The following is a 17,960-nucleotide window of genomic DNA, read 5'->3' as shown; positions in this document are numbered from 1 at the left end:
AATTCAAAAGCTGAGCGGCTCAGAGGAGCGGCTCGTCACTTTAAGGAGAAAAGCTGGTCCACCTTAACAGCCCACCTTAAGAGGCGGAGCCGGAGTTGCAGGATACAGGAAGTCGTCTCTGGTCTCTGGCTCACTTGAGCAGAGTGGAGGAGTTGTAGTTTCATAGCATTTATTCACCGACAAATAAAGTGTACACACTGCTACACCTACGATCACAGCTAGAACGCCACCAACAACCTCACACTCACCACCAACACACACACACGGTCTGTTGGAAACTCACTAAAGTTACTCAGACTACGTGCGGTGGCGAGCACGAAGCCTCCGGCAACGCTAGAGCTGCTAACGTAGCACAAATACACACTGTTTGTTGGACACTCGCTAAAGTTACACCGGGCAGACACACAGCTGACAACCTGCTAAACTAAACTAAATGTGCGGTGGAGACTTTTACTGGGAAAGTGGCTGCATGTCCGCGACACTACACGCAGCATCGTAGCTGCTAAGTTAACGCTCCTGGACGGTGAACTGGAGACTCCCGTCAACTAATATCTGTTGTGCTCCTGCAGCTGGTGCACCGCTGCATGCGAGGCATAAATCTTGTTGGTTAACGGTTAATAATCGGTTAACGAGGGTCGGTTATCGATTAAGAACATTTTTACAATCCCTAGAGGGTACAAAATCTTTCTTTGTCACAATTCCTTCAAAAATAAATAGAAAAAAATATATAAAAATAATTTAAGGGATCCTTGTCAAAATGTGTATGTGTATGTTAGATGCTTATGTAAACTAAATCTGTGATACATCATTATCAGATTTTTGTAAATCTCAAATATTAGTATAGGCCTAAAAATTGGACGAGAAAAATCCAGTCAAGCTCTGAGTTCTGCATCCAACACACGTTTGTCTCTTGAATAAATATTTATGTATAGAAAATATGAAGCGTTTAATCTGTATTCCCTGTGTGAAATATGAATGAATGCTGTTTGAGGTGAACCCCTAAGTTGACACAACACAGCAGAAACAAGAGGAAGTAGAAAGAAGAAGTGTAGTGTTTGAGTCATCGTGTCATCTCTACCTGTTCCCTCACAGAGACATGGTGGATGATAACCACTGTTGTGATTTCACTTTTTAGACACTGCCTGACATCCCAGAAAGTAATCGCCTTAATGGACTAATAAGAAGCACGTTAGCTGTAACTCTGTAAATGTTCTGGTCCTGTTCCCTGCAGCTCTCTCCCTGACCCGTGTAAACACTCTCTCTGCATCACTGGTTCTGAATAACAGGCGTCATCAGGGGTATGCCAGAGAGAGACAGCAAGAGTAAGAGGGTGGGGGGGGGGGGGGGGGGATGTGGACACATCACTTTCAGAAAGACTGTCCCCGAGCTTCCAAAGCAGCCACCAGAGCCGCTGATACGCTCCATGAATGAACATTAAACCGCTCTGAGAGAGACGCTCTGAATCCACGAAGCTGCCTGAGACGACTGAAGGAGAAAACTGTATTGGGGAACAGGCAGTGATTTCTATGGAGCGCCTAGTGTTGGAGAAAGGCTGTGGTGATATGTGATTGGACCGTGTCGTGTTGAACATGTGACCGTAAGAATTCTGTGCCTGCCTGAAAAAAACTTGAGGCTCCATAATGATGAGCACACAGAGAGATGTGGAGAGAGATATGTGAGGGTCTTTCATCGTGTTGGTTTACAGAAAACAACAGAGCAGCAACAGGTCGAGGCATGATGGGAAAGACACGGTCGGTCTGAGCTGGAATCAGAAGCATCCTCTGCATAAAAACAAGCTACATATCTGCATTAAACAGACCACTCATTTATGTACCACTCTATGAACTGCCTTTCTAAAGGGCATGTGGATGATTTCACTCATGATTTCAAGTGTTTGTCAGCGCTCACCTGACTTAGGAGGACAATAACAATTGGTCCAAAATGAACTTCGGCACACAAGAATCAGAAAACATGATGCAAGAAACCTTCAGACCCATTTAAAGTTACACTTAGCCACATACTGTATATGCCTCTGTTGGCCATGATATGGCTTCTCAAAGACCAGGCAACAGGCCAGCTAAATAATAGGCTGAAGATATTGAAAATTTCCCCACCTTGGGACTAATAAAGAAATATCTTATCTGATCTTATCTTATAGCCATAAGTGCCTTCATTATTACTTTAGGCCCAGGGGCTACAGATGTTTTCTTCCCTCCGTTCACAAAAAGCCACATCAAGATTAATTCAGCTCCTCTGTCAACAGAACACCCTCCTTATCAGTAAACACTAACTCAAATTCAAATTCAAATAAGCTTTATTGGCATGAATGTTCAGGTTACATTATTGCCAAAGCTAAATTACAGCTTAACACTATATAAAGTAGGACTGTACACAATAATAGTAGTAAAAGGGGGGCAATGTATACTTCAGGGCAGGAAGGGCAGATGGTGGTTTCAGAATTTGGGCAGACAATGGTTTGCAGAAAATAGAGGATCTTTATGAAACATTTCATATTATCAAAACATAAGTTTATAATATCTGAACCACCACTATCACATCTTGAAAACCTGACACTTCTGAATCTAAATGAGAGGAGTCCGATTTCTTTATTCCACACAGCTTTGACGTCATGAGATAAGGAGTCTACGATTGACAGGCTGGAGGCATGGAGACTGGATATTCAAGAGGACATACAAGAGACTGATTGGGAACTTGCATTTTTAAAGGCCCAAAAACAATCAATCAATACGAGAATGAAACTATAACAATACAAATAGTTAATGAGAACTTCCATTACCCCGGCCAAACTGAACCAATGGTCCCCTGGCGTCCCAGACACTTGTATTAAATGTTTAGAAGGAAGGAGTACTCGGTTTCACTCTGTATGGAACTGTCCAAAGTTAAAAAAATACTGTGAAACAATTGTTCAGAATATGTCTGAGATTGTTGGAGTGAAGGTGCCTCACCAAGCAAAGATATGTGTACTAGGTATACATCCAGATAACTTTATCGTTAGCTCAAAACAGTTCATTTGAATTGACATTGGACTCCTGCAGGCCAAGAGAATGATAGCTCTGTCTTGGAGAAAAATGGATTTACCTTGGATACATGTATGGGTGAGGGAGACGGCATCTTGTGTTGTACTTGGAGAGACTTACAAACATAACCTGAGGAAAAGCAGCAGAATTTGAAAAAGTGTGAAAACCTTTATTGGAGTTTCTTGGACGTCAAGGTTCACAGTCGTATTGAAGCTGCTGCGTGTTGCTGAGTGCTGTTGTTGAAATTGTTGTGTTTTTCTTCTTTGAGATATTTATTTATTTTGTCTTATCTTTTATTTTCTTTGTTTTCTTTTTTAGATATGTGAGATGTCATGTCTCTCTTTCTTTGATTACTGTGAAAAAAAAATGACTAAATGTTTCATTGTATAATTTAATTATTAATATTGTTAGTCTATCTGTGTGTGTATATATGTATGTATGTTTATATGTAAAATTCAATAAAAATATTGTTAAAAAAAAAAGAATAATAATAGTAGTTAAAGGTCGACATTAAGCACAAAAGATTCCCTCATTTAGCAGCAACAATATGCAGCAGCAGGACCACCAAACCAAGCTGCTACCATCAACAATCAATGCTTATTTTCAAGATTAGATAAGATAAATTGATGTATCATATAATGATGGAACTCTCACTAATTACTACATACAAGAGAGGCAGGATCTGTCACTACAAGCTGCCAGTATTCACAATGCTGTGTTTGATGATATGAACCTGTAATGTGGGTCATGGTCCAAATAATTGGGTTTCATTTCACCTTCTAAACACTGATTTTAGAGAGAGCTAACTGATAGGCCTCCTCTACACTAAAAGGGGAAAACCCTGAGCCAAAAAAATGTTCTCTCATGGTTCCTGTCCTCTTGCCTTGTCCATGAGATCCTCCGTGTAGAGACAAAGTCTACATACTGTATGTTACAGCAGAACAACTGTGTTACAGGTATAGTGTAGTGATCAGGCTACTATTACAGTACAGAGCTGTCCATATGTCCAAGAATGACGTCTTTACATATTCAACAGTGAAATCAGGATTTATTGTGTAAAGTAGCCCTTGAAAGAGACAAAATACATAACCCCACTATCTGCACCATTTCATCATTCTGAAATAAAAATGTATTTTCCTAATTACAGTATAACTGCACTAAAAAACTAAAACTTGTGTATCTATGGTAAAAGTGTTATGTTATTATGTGCTCCAGTAACAGATTGAACTGGATTCCTGTGAGGCATTAACACTGATAAACCTGTCAGAAAATGAACCACACAATCAGCCTGTAATCATGAATATACATTACAGCCTGCAGTATGTAAAGACGTATTACAGTGAAACGAGACACATGTTCACACATAGTGTAAAAGCAGGCAGGTGTGCACATGCACATAAATGGGCTGGAAGACCAACCTGTGGACTGTAGATAAAGATCAAACACACCCTCACCAAACACACACCACACTGCACGGCCTGCCTGCAATACTGCAGCTACAGGACGTCATGGAAATGTTCACATACAAGGCTGAGCATTAAAGACAATGTCATATTAAAGACTGCATTTCCTACATAAACTCCTTTTAGGAGAAGGAGAAAAACTATAAATGTGCCCATATGTGTGTGTTTCTGGTCCCCCCCCACCCCCCCTTTAACCATACACAAGCATAGAAACTGACTGGGTTTCACCTGACCTCACTCTACAGGTATGAACATTACACAATGGGTTCACTCCCTGGTCAGATACGCTGCCCTAGAGGAGGCTCAGTGGTATACATGGACATCTTCCAGCCATGAACAGGAGCTGTAGACTGTAACAATGATCAGTAAAGAAGAAAGAAAGGTTTGATTTTCACATGTTACAGATAAACATGCACTTCAACTTACTGGTACTACGTGCCTCCAATATACTGTGTTTTATGTATTTAGTATTAGATCCACGACCTCCCTGAGGAGACCAGACTGCTGCTCCTGATCCACCTTTTAAACACATCTTTTATAAGTGTGCTTCCACAAGCTGTGGCCGGAATTTTCACTTCTTAAAACCCATTTATATACAAAGGCATTCTCTCAACTTTTACGTTATTTATTATTTTAATTATTTTACGATTGTTTTATTTTACTTATTGTACTTTTTTAAATTCCTTTATCATTGTTTGTCTACCATTTTTATCTTGTAAGGCACTTAGTAACTTTGTTTTGAAAATTGCTTCATAAATAAAGTTTATTATTAGTAGCAGTAGTATCACTATTATTATTAATAATATTATTATTACTATCACTATTATTATTATTATTACTACTATCACTATTATAATTATTACGATCACTATTATTATCATTATTATCATTACTATCACTATTATTATTATTATTACTATCACTATTATTATCATTATCATTATTATTATTACTATCACTATTATTAAAATAATTATTATTACTATTATTACTATCACTATTATTATCATTATTATTATTACTATCACTATTATTAAAATAATTATTATTACTATTATTACTATCACTATTATTATTATTATTATTATTACTGTTAAAAATAATCAAAAAATACTACTATCTCTTATCTCTCTTTTTTTCTCAACATATTTTGACTTTATTCTCTAGATCTGTTAAAATAAATCCTAACAGTGACCTTAATACTCAGTCATCTCATGGGGTGTACTTTTGTTTATGCCACTACAAAATGAAGACAATACAGTAAATTGCATGTAGAATAATATACAGAGCAACAAGGAGCAGAACCAATTAATGTTTTTAAGAAACTGCCAGGGTACTTTAAGGGAGGAAACACCACATACTGTATATTTGAATGAAAAAGCCCATTTGTTGCATTTATCTTGCTGTTAAATCCCCCTGTCCCCCCGGCTGTGTATGTCATCACACTTTACCTGGAGTTACCTTCTCAGAGAGACGAATAGCAGTAACATCCAGATGTGTTCCGACATCCTCTGCCAACTCTCTGGCTCGGCACGTAGCCCTCAGTAGTCCTGATTTACCCTCACTTTTAATTAATGACTGAGGCTGTTTTAGAATAGACCTCACATGCTGTGATATACGCCGTTCACAAAAGCTCTCCGTCTAATGGCTTTCTCCAATCTGTCAGACAGTTCTGCTGAAACAGAAAAGAGTGTGTTTGAGTTGATAATGACACGGTGAAGCCGCCATGTACGCACGCACACACACACACACACACACACACACACACACACACACACACACACACTGACATGTGAAAGAGCCTCGTTTTTCCAGCGATGCCTCTGACATGTGAGGCGTGACATCGGCGTCTGTCCCCCTCTCTGTGTGGGCCGGAGGAAACAGATCCTTTACTGGGTTTTCACCTGCCCCGACTAGCATGGGGAACGTGTATTTACATGTGTGCATTGTGTTACTGTAGTGGCGCATGCAGGAACAAACTCATGTCATTATTTTCAGGGTTTGGTTTGTTAATGCATTTCTACTCTACGTCCATTCATATATTCTATAGATGTGCGTGTGTTTGTGGGGAATATTTAAACTGGAAAACCTTCAGATTTGATTGCAGAACTGACAATACAAGACAACAATAAGGTACATGTAGCCGCAGAGGGGAGAGGATGACGTGACAGGGTGTGAAGTGTTTACTTCTGCCGACTCCTTTTCAAACATATTCAATTCATTCATTTAGTTTGTTAGTTTAAAATTTGCTGTATATGTGTATAATGTTAATTGTATTGGGGATTCTTGTTTTGTTTTCTTATTATTTGTTACATGTTTAAAATGAAAGATCAATCTAAAAAATCAATCCATCAAATGACTCTCAGAAGTGCCATTCAGCAAGGCACTTCCTTTGATTCCTTTGCAGTCTTGTGTTATTTTCAAGACACTTTTTGGGATAAAAAAAAGCCTGTAAGAGGAAAAACAACGTCACAAGACAATTCAAAATAATGTGTCTGGCTGTGATATGCAGGCAAAGCCACTTTGAACAGAAACTCTGGTTCCAACTAAAATGGCTGAGGAGTCGGGATGAATCCAGAGTGGGAGCATTCAGAAAAGGAAAAGGTCCATAAGTTCAGAAGGTCAAACAAGGGTATTGGAGCTGAACACAGATGTTCAAAAAGGAAGAAAGGTCCAAGGCTCTCTACTGACAAAGAGTTAAAAAGCCTTTAACTAGATGGCTATTTCATAGTGAAATTCTACAAACATAGACGATGCAGGTACATGTTACGAGAGCTGGGTTAAAACTAAAGATGCACGATATTGATCCGACAATGGGAGATTTATATTATTGTTTATCATTCCAATACTGAAATTACAGCCGATAAATCAAAGCCAAGTTGCTTGTGTGCTTGAAGTCAGATCAACGTGTTCTCATCCCAGCTCGTCACATATTCACATATACTGATTCTTCGTCAAACCCCTCGGCGTCACTTTACGCAGTAAACACATGGTCAACGTTGTGAATTCAACAAAAACACTTGCTTAGGCTCAGTCAATAAAAAACACCATAGTTAGGTTTAGTTAGTTAAAACGACCACGTTTGAACAGTGGAAATGACACTGAACGTTGTGAACATGTGACAACAACGATCAGCTGATTGTAACATGAAAGTGAAACTTAACACACGGGACATGAACAGCGGCCTCCTGGATGAAGGCCCTGTGTTTGTTGGACCCATGGACCATGGACCACCATGGAGAGGAGCCAAGCCAGAGCCAGATCCAGAGCCAGAGCCAGAGCCAGAGCCAGAGCCAGAGCCAGAGCCGCCACTGCTTTGGAGCGAAAGCCACGCGGGACTTGGACTGAAAGGGCTGAGAGGAAGGCTCCACAGGCTGCATTATTATGCACAGGCCTGCAGCCGGACACTGTTGGAGAGGCGGTGCATAATGTGCGGACACATCAGTCTCAAAACCTCACCGTATAGGGTCCGCAAACGTGACTTTGAGGTACGTGATCACTCACGTAGAGAGAGATGAGGAGAGGGGACGCTGAGCATGACACCAGAGGCGTAAAAACAGAACTTGTGGACTCATCATGACATCATTTTGGTCTAAAAAACCTGTGTGGGGGAATCTTCTGTGTGTTAATAATAATAATAATAATAATAATAATAATAATAATAATAAAAATAATAATAATAATAATAATAACTTGGATTTATATAGCGCCTTTCAAGAAACCCAGGACGCTTAACATAGGCATAATAGACACAACAAATGTAACATAACAGTAGCTAGAGGCCATAGGCCTTGGTGAAGGGTTTGGGTTTTAAGGCGTTTTTTTGAAGCTGTCCAGAGATGGGGCGTTGCAGAGCTCTATGGGGAGAGAGTTCCAGAGGGTGGGGGGGCTGTCACACTGAAAACTCTGTCCCCAAAAGTTGGCAGGTTTGTGTGGGGGATGGAGAGCTGACCCGTGTCTGAGGATCTGTGTGTAAGGGTGGAGGAGGTCAGATAGGTACTGAGGAGCCAGGGCATTGAGGGATTTGTAGGTGAGGAGGAGGATTTTGTAGGTGATGCGGGACTTGACTGGGAGCCAATGGAGGTAGATGAGGGTGGGGATGATGTGCTGCCAGGGCTTGGTGCGGGTGAGAACCCTGGCAACTGAGTCCAGCACATACTGGAGCCTGTCCGGGGCTTTGCTGGGTACCCCGGACAGAACTCCATTGCAGTAGTCCAAACGGGAGGTGACGAAGGCGTAGATGAGGGTTTCTGCCACAGAGTCAGAGAGTGTGAGTGACAGGAGTCCGTGCTGCCTACTAACTAACTGAGAGGTTAAAGCACTCCTCTGGTTACGGCGTATCGTGCGTCCCTAGTTAAAACCCACGTGTAGCGGCACAGACAGCCTTCTTCAGGGTTTGGGAGCAGGAGCATATACAGTATATATAGAAGTATTGGTAGGTTACCTGTCATTTTGACAGGCAGGCAGTCAGCCTTCATGTAGAGGTGCTTCTCTTTACTGGGAATGGAGCTGCCTGGTAAAATGGAGAAGCTGGTGGGACTCAAACCAACAAACCTACATGTGACATGTTACTGTGTTCTACTGAATGTCAAAAGAAAGCCGGCTGAGATACAGAAGTGTGACTTGAAGTAACGCCAGTTGTGCAGATGTTGTTTGACACCAGCTGGTTTACCAGTGTGTGATTAGAGTGTAGCACGTGGCAATGTAACAGACACACGCACACACACACACACACACACACAGCAGATGCACAATGGGGGAGAGTCCCAGGTAAACACACCCTGGGGCTTCTCGCTCCTGTAAACGGCACTATGGCAGGAATGCAGGGACGGAGAGGAAAATGTTATTCATTAGAGAAAACATTTCAGGTGTCAGCGAGGTGGACGCAAACACACGCTCCAGTTCTCCACGTATACACACACACAGTATGTAGGGAACAGGACCTGTACACACACTAAAGGCCGATCAGTAAGGACACATGGTATAGAACAGGTCCCCATCTTACATCTGTGTTGGATTAGCAGCAGCAGTGCAGGAGGAGGCAGGCATGTAAACATTATGATGTTTGAGGGTTTTCACGTTCGGTAAACAGCGTCGATAACAAGTGGTGGTAATTTGTTTTGTCTCCAGCGTTGGTGAAAATGGTGTTTCTGCACTGCACTTCTCAGGGGTCAAATGTCACTGAAAGCACAATTTGAACCCAGTCCTAGCTTGTTTTTATCTTACCTTGACGTATTTTAAGATAAGATAAGATAGAACTTTAATAATCCCGAAGGAAATTCTTGTGCTGGAGATTGCTCAAAATTACAACAAGTTCAAGTGTATAAAATAAAAAGTGCTATTTCTAGCACCAGTGCCTAATAGAATAACCTTAACCAAGTCAAATCCTGCCTGAAACTGTGTGCAAACAGTGAATCACCTAGAACCACCTAAAAGCCTCAGAATGAAGCTCTATCTATTGATCTATGTTGTAAAGTATACTTGTATGTTGAGATGTTGAAAGTGAGGAGCAGGGTTAGGGTTAGAGTAAGGGGAACAGGCTGGAATGGATACCAGTGCCTGCCTGTACAAACTATAACTATCACTTTCAACCACCGTCTGCCGTCTCATGTCCAATTCACGACAGACATTGTGCCATTGATATTACAGCACAAACACACCCATAATGCAGCTGAGTGCAACTTGCCATTTTTTGCGTCTGATTGAAATGATCCATGTGGCAAAGTCTAGATGCTGCTTAGAGCCAAGAACACAGCAGGCAGAACAATGGAGAGAGAAACAGAGAAGGTAAATGTTGATACGGCTCCAGGTTCAGAGGCATTCCTCCCAACTTCAGGAAGGAACTTAAACGTGACAGAGAGAAACCTGATTTGGGATTTAATACCCCAGTCAGCTTCAGACTGTAAAAGAAGAGACCATGATTTGAAGCAGAGGACAAAAGAAAAAATATCAGTCAAAGCTGCCATGATCAGTGGAAGGTCTGGGCGTGACGCCCCTCACCACCAGCTCTCTGAAGACGCTAATAATCTCACTGTCACCGCTGATCTTTGTGAATTGGACTGTTTTTTGCAGTGAGGCTCATTTGCATAGAAAGGGGACGATTTTGCACTAAATGTCTACACATGACCTCATTTAAATACGTGCAAACAGCAAAGGAGCACCGAGACGCCGTCTGCTCGGCAGCTCAGTTAGGGGTGCATTAACCCTTCGAGGTGCTTTGAGTTTCTTTTTGTTTTATTTGTGCAGGTTTACACCGAATTCTCATCAGGCAGTTGAGAAGTGCAGCTCGCAGTAATAATTACATTTTTCTGTGGGCGGGAGGCGTGTTCATGTGTTTCAGGTGGGAAGAAATTCTTTGTAACAGAGGTCAACATGTCACAGGGGTCACAGATGTGTTTACTGATTGGCTGCAGGTCCTCTCTGGCTGCACTTCACCACTACAAGTTCAACTTTTCCTAACTTTTAGTTTGCACACAGAATCAAGCGGCCGCCGCAGCTTCTCATAGACATTGCATGGCAGCTCACCGCAGGCCGTACTTCACCGCTGCTCTGGTGAGAATTCAGCATGAGCAGCTACAAAAGCCAGACACACCTTTTTGTGAATTTGCCGTTTGACTGTGCAGCTCTGCCAATTAGTTGGTTTGAGCAGGAGCAAATGGAAGTGAACATTCTCTAAAAAAAATGGTATTCAAATAAAGACTCAATCTCAGTCTCAAATACTAGACGGGGGCTGTGGCCGGCATGAATAAAGGCAACAAATAAAGGCTGGTCGCTAATAAAGGCCTGGTAAAAACCATAACCTGTAGCCTACTACTACAGCTCACATGGTTACCGTACAGCACTAACACCATCAGTACAACAACAAGTCATACTCTACACATAACGTTTTCATCCTTTCTTCTTTGCTGTACTGGTCCATCAGTTAAGGGGACTGTTTGTAAGAATCAGAAATTGCTTGTTAACAGCGACACCTGTGGCCGTTAAGTCAACTAAAGTCAGCGTCCTGTTGCTCGCGCTTGTGCTCGCTCTACATAGACATGAACGAGCATCGCTCAGAACAGTGAGGCGACGCACGTCAGCTAAAACCACAATATCACTCTATATTTCAGCATTTATATGTTAGCTGACCAGACGAAGGTCTCTCCATGAATCGATGCTGACACTGTTTTCCTGCTTCAGCCTCCCGACCAAGGTCAGAAAGAACAGGGGAGACACCAGAGTTTTGGTCGGAGACGATAACGTTTCTCTGTCCGGAGCCCCGTCACTTCACTCAGCAGCAGGAAACGACACGGGAAACCTCTGTTGGTCTGGAGGAGCTGCAGCATTTATTTCTACACAAACGTCCACTGTACATTCACTAGATATTCTCAGAGCTAAACTAACTCTTCTGCAGTGTGGAGTGTGCGCGCATGCACGTGAGAGTGGAGTGAGAGAGCGAGTGATAACGAGCGCGGTGTGTGAGTGAAGGCAGGCAGACAGAGGAGCAGAGGAGCAGAGTACAGTAGAGACTCCGGTCCTGGAGACCAAAGCTACGGTCTCCCCCGCGTCCTCCGACCGCGGCCAACACTGTTTAACAGACGGGCTTCACTAGATACAACCAAGAGGTTTTGGTGCTTCCGTGTAGTTTGTGTTGGATTTTTGTCTGAACAGCGGAGCCACACGTGATTGCGCATGGGACACCGACCGGCAATGATTTATACATGTAAGAAGTTATACTGTACATAGAAGTATACGTGTAAGAAGAAGTTTAAGCTTGAAGCTCAACAACACTTCCTGATGTTCTTTCACATTAAATGCTGACGTGTGAGGAGAACGCTGCCAGACCTTTATGCCAAAACTCTGGAGGAAGTTCCATTCATTCATAGTAGCTGAACACTGTTCATTCATTCATTCATTCATTCATTCATTCATTAATATGAACAGCCGGACTAAAGCCAACTCAATCTCAGTTGTCAGTTTCCTGCGACTCACACATGAGTTCAGTCTTCTTCCAGTTAATTAGTAACACAGAGACTGACCCAGATACCTGTGAGTAGGCCAGCTGAGGAAGGAAAGTACAATATCCTCAACCAGTCTCTCCTGAACACTGATACGATCACTGTTCAGTCTCTGAGAAACACACACACAGAAACACACCGGAGGTGACCAGTGTGTGTGTGTATGTGTGTGTGTGTGTGTGGCCCTTTTAAAAAATGCCCCTCAGTCACCAGTTAACCCTGCGAGGGCCAATTCTGCCTCCGATCCAGCGTTTACTGCACATTCCACAGATACCAGAGACTCTCACACAGTTTCCAGATCAGCTGACCTAGTAAACCTGGTTTACATGACCAGAGCTCACCGTCATGAGCTGGATGGAGCTGCTCTGCTGCTAGAACAGTACAACAATGTCTCCAGTGGAGGCAAAGCTTCTGTGGACATCTAGGGAGACCACATTTACTGATGACAGTCTCAAAGTACACATCACATCATCTCCTCTGAATCACCTTGTCTTCCTTAGCAGAACCATGACCACAGAAAATAAGTGGAGAAATTAAAATAATATCTAGTTTTTCTTATGACTCTAAATGTCCCGTAGGTGTGAACGTGAGCGTGAACGGTTGACAGAGACTACCGAGGTGCACCACAGAACACCACAGGATGTCTTTCCTACCAGTGTCCATCAGACTATAGAACTCTTCCCCCTTCTGCAGGAAGGACAGCTGAAAACACCGGACACTGAGGACAAATATAATATCAATATCATGTGCAATACTACTTTTTCCATTCTCATGTGCAATATCACTGTTCATTGTGTGCAATATCAATGTCCATCATGTGCAATGTTACTTCTTTTCTCATCATATGCAATATTACTGCAATATCTTATTTACTGATTTTACTAAATCTATCTTACTTTATTGTTATTCTACTAGGCACTGGTGCTAGAAATACTCCATTTTTATTTTATACACTTGAACTTGTTGTAATTGTAAGAATTTCCTTTGGGATTAATAAAGTTCTGTCTTATCTTATCTTATCTTATCTTGTCTGTCTCTATGTGTCAGCCCTGTGATAGTCAGGAGACCTGTCCAGGGTGTACCCCGCCTTCACCCAATGTCAGCTGGGATCGCGACACTGAATAGGATAAGCGGTCATATATAATGGATGGATGGATGGATGGATGGATGGATGGAGGGATGGATAGTTTTTTTTATTGTCAATAAATCCCATGAAAATAAAAAAATAAATAATATTTAGAGGCGGCATGAACAAAGTCAATGAAAGGCGTGTCCGGAGACTAACTTTACTCCGAGCACTATGACCTGAGGCAGAGATACATCCAGTTGAATTGAAAAAGTTGTATGACTTGTACAGAGACAGGAGCAGACAGGACAGTCTGTCCTCAGTGAGCTCCTCAGTATGGACATAACTCCGTCTGAGCCGTCACACAGACGTAGACATTTGATTGATGTCTGTGCTGTCAGTGTGAGACTCATCCATTGGAGACTACAAAGACACTTAACTTCACTTTGTATCAGCTTCCTCCTTATCTTAAAGCGAGTGGTCCGACTCTGCAGCTCTCACACCCAGTTTAACCCAGATTAACTTCCTGCTGCCAGCAGGTGGCGCTATGGCTGTGAGTCAGAATTGGCCTGTAACTGTCTTCATCAAACATGTGAAATTTGGAAAAGATCCAACCACGTGGAGTCGAGGTACAACAGTTTCTTTTTTCATGGCGAGACGCCTAAATTCTGCGAACCGCCAAGGCAACACCGTTCAACGGAAGGTCGCAATCTTCACTATGAAGGTCTCAAGGCTTTGAGATGGATCTGATTAATCTGTGAGGAGGACGTTGTACAAGTGCACAACCTGTCATTTCCTGTTACCAGCAGGTGACGCTGTGACTTTGAGACAAACTTTGCATGTGGATGTCCTCAGGCGGGACTCTTATCAAGCATGAGAAACAATGTACACAACAAAGATACAACAACTTCCTGTTTTTTGGCTAAAGGTGCTTTTTTCGTCGCCACGCCCGGCAACGATGTTTCATAAGTTTTCAAGATTTTAACTATTTTTAAATCTGTAGGAGTACGTTGAAGTACAGCGCCTTGAAAAGGTAAAAAAACAAATTAAAAATGGCCGACTTTTTCACGTGATTGTTTATTGAGAAATGCCATGCTCCAGTGCACCATTACATGGGGGTGGGAGGGTGGGTGGGTTATATTCTTAAGGTCCTCCATTAAAGCACCCACATTGCTGAAATGTCATAGAACCAGCAATGAACTGGGATTCTTCTCTATAAAGATTTTATAGATAATGATTGTGATTATCTTTTAGGGTCCTTCCACCCCGTCACTCTGACTGGACTGAAAGGCGACATTGACTCGGTGAAGGACAGTTTGATTCTCACTTAAAACCTTCAATTCCTGTTCCCTAAAGTAAACACAACCCAGAACAAACATCTGGGTGTTACAGCTCAATCCTGTGGTTAGCGTGTATGAAATAATGATGGATTAGACCTAATGACAACGTACAGGGAGAGTCTGAGTCTGAGTGTACTAAAGCAGAAACAACAACAGATATATGACAGGGTCGAAGGAGAGGAAGGAGAGGACATACTGTCTCATATCATCTCATCTCATCTTCAACCGCTTATCCGGGGTCGGGTCGCGGGGGCAACAGCTCCAGCAGGGAGATAATCTCTCCACCTAGTCCTGGGTCTTCCCCGTGGCCTCCTCCCAGCTGGTCGTGTCATCGGTCTGTGACCTCCAGCACTGACTGGATCGGGTCACAGCCGAGTGTGAAGCGGCCGGGATGAGGATCAGCACCTCTAAATCTGAGGCCATGGTTCTCAGCAGGAAACCGATGGATTGCCTACTCCGGGTAGGGAATGAGTCCTTACCCCAAGTGAAGGAGGTCAAGTACCTCGTGGTCTTGGAACGCGAAATTGCCCCCTGGGCGCCTCCCTAGGGAGGTGTTCCAGGACATACTGTATGATACTGTATGACTAATAATTACCACATATTACATGCTGCTGCCCATCATCATGTCACAAGACACACGACATGAGCTTTGAATAGAACGACCTGCTGCTGTAAGTCTTGTCACACGGTTCTACAGTAGCTGTTGCACTGCTGAGGTTAGAAAATGTCATATGAGCTGTCTATACTATTACAGTGTGTGTAATATTTACTACTACTCACCTGATTTCGACTCGTCATCATGCCGGACGGTCTGAGCGAGGTATCTACTGTACAGCGTGTGCTTCCATTAATTGTCAGTGGCACAGTGGATGGTCAGTTCAGGTTGTGATTAGATAGCTGTGGCTGCATTGCTGTTGGCTGTTCAGATTCAAGGAGCAGATTGATCGAGAGCTCCATCAAACAGAAACACATCTAGACCAGATGAACTGAGCTACAGCTGCTGGCTCACTGCTCTGTGATTAGGGATGTCCATAATTAACCGTTTAACCGTTAACCGACATTAAGCATTTTACCGATTAACGCTATCGGTTAAAAGAAATGTTAATAATTAACTCAAAAGCTGAGCGGCTCAGAGGAGCGGCTCGTCTCTTTAAGGAGAAAAGCTGGTCCACCTTAACAGCCCACCTTAAGAGGCAGAGCCGGAGTTGCAGGATACAGGAAGTCGGCTCCGGTCTCTGGCTCGCTTGAGCGGAGTGGAGGAGTTGTAGTTTCATAGCATTTATTCACCGACAAATAAACTGTAGACACACTGCTACACCTACGATCACAGCTAGAACGCCACCAACAACCTCACACTCACCACCAACACACACACACGGTCTGTTGGTCACTCACTAAAGTTACACAGACTACACAGGTGGCGAGCACGAAGCCTCCGGCAATGCTAGAGCTGCTAACGTAGCACAAATACACACTGTTTGTTGGCCACTCGCTAAAGTTATGCCGGGCAGACACACAGCTGACAATCTGCTAAACTAAACTAAATGTACGGTGGAGACTTACTGGGAAAGTGTCTGCATGTCCGCGACACTACACGCAGCATCGTAGCTGCTAAGTTAACGCTCCCGGACGATGAACTGGGGACTCCCGTCAACTAATATCTGTTGTGCTCCTGCAGCTGGTACACCGCTGCATGTGAGGCACAAATCTTGTCGGTTAACGGTTAATAATCGGTTAACAAGGGTCAGTTATCGGTTAAGAACATTTTTCAAAATGAGCATCCCTATCTGTGATATAATGCTGATGGTCACTTTCACATATGCAGTTTGGTTTAGCTGGTCCGGACCAAGAAAAAAAAAAAGAACATTGTTGCCTTTTAGTTCTGGTCTGGTTGGTGTCCACACTGACTTGTTAACTGACAGGTTTAGTGTTGTCATCCTGCATCATCATCGAACTACTAGCTTGACCCATACTGGACTTTAGAGGTCGGTTTATAAAATCCCATAACGATATACTGTATCTGCCAGTAGTTCCTTTTTAAAACATAAACACATATCATGAACATCAGTCTTGATATGGGTCCCTTAAATATGTTGTTTTAAAAAGTGGGGACCAAGGTATACACTTAGTGGGGCATTTTACAGCAGAGGTCACTAAGAGGTGGGCCGTGGTCCGGATCCGGATAGGATTGCGTCTGGGTCTGGACCTATGCCCGATAAATTATTGAGAATTAGCTTCTCTTGGTTTTACGGTGCCGGTTTATCGTCCCAGGAAACACACAGACAGAACCAAACTGGAACCGAACCAAAGCCTCCTTTTCAGGTGGCCTCAGCCTAAATAGATATGACCTAACAGCATCATTGTCCTTGCTTTTTAAGCATTTCTAAGACTTGGAAACATTTGGAAGTCGACACATATAACCAGAAACAAGATAAAGTTATACAACAGCTGTGTACTATCTGTCCTTCTATATGGTGCTGAGTGCTGGAGAATGACTGAAAGAGACATACGCAAACTTTCTAGCTTTCACAACATCCGCCTCAGAAAGATCATGAGGATAATCTGGCCAATAGGAAGATTACAAACCATGAACTACACAAAACAACTGGGTGCTTGGACATGGAAACAATATTGATAAGAAGAAGATGGAGATGGCTAGGACATGTATTAAGGAAACCATGTGATGACAAAAGTGGCATTGCGTTGGACCCCAGAGCGAAAACGCAAAAGAGGGAGGCCCAAAACAACGTGGAGGCGAACCATCGAAGGAGAGATGATGACGAGAGTATACAGCTGGAACAGCATTTAGAAGAAAGCAAACAACAGAGATGAGTGGAAATCCTTAGTCCTTGCCATATGTGCCACCCGGCACAACAAGGACTAAGTAAGTAAGTAACAGCATCCCTAAGGAGACAAAGACCAGACTGATGTTCTACTCACCCAGCAGGAGGAGGCTCAAATACACGGCTGTGATGGGCATCATGACTGCTGGATGCAGGGACACCAGACGATCTGTTGTTCTCTGGCTGTAACAAACACACACAGATTATGTGAGA

At 42.8% G+C, this 17,960-nt stretch overlaps 1 protein-coding gene across 2 annotated transcripts in view; it reads right to left on the bottom strand.

Moving 5' to 3' along the window:
* The window catches only part of lamb2l (laminin, beta 2-like), a 78,140-nt gene that overhangs the window by 43,261 nt on the left and 16,919 nt on the right, over positions 1–17,960 (bottom strand). For both annotated transcript variants that reach the window (XM_037773154.1, XM_037773153.1), the window contains exon 2: positions 17,845–17,930. In XM_037773154.1, coding sequence (XP_037629082.1) covers positions 17,845–17,887 — 43 coding nt within the window. In that variant the 5' untranslated portion in view covers positions 17,888–17,930. The remainder of the gene's footprint in view (positions 1–17,844; positions 17,931–17,960) is intronic.

This window comes from Sebastes umbrosus, chromosome 6 (assembly GCF_015220745.1).
Source record: "Sebastes umbrosus isolate fSebUmb1 chromosome 6, fSebUmb1.pri, whole genome shotgun sequence".
NCBI classification, from domain to species: Eukaryota; Metazoa; Chordata; class Actinopteri; order Perciformes; family Sebastidae; genus Sebastes; species Sebastes umbrosus.
Note: the sequence above shows the minus strand (reverse complement) of the source record. Positions and strands in the feature narration are given on the sequence as shown.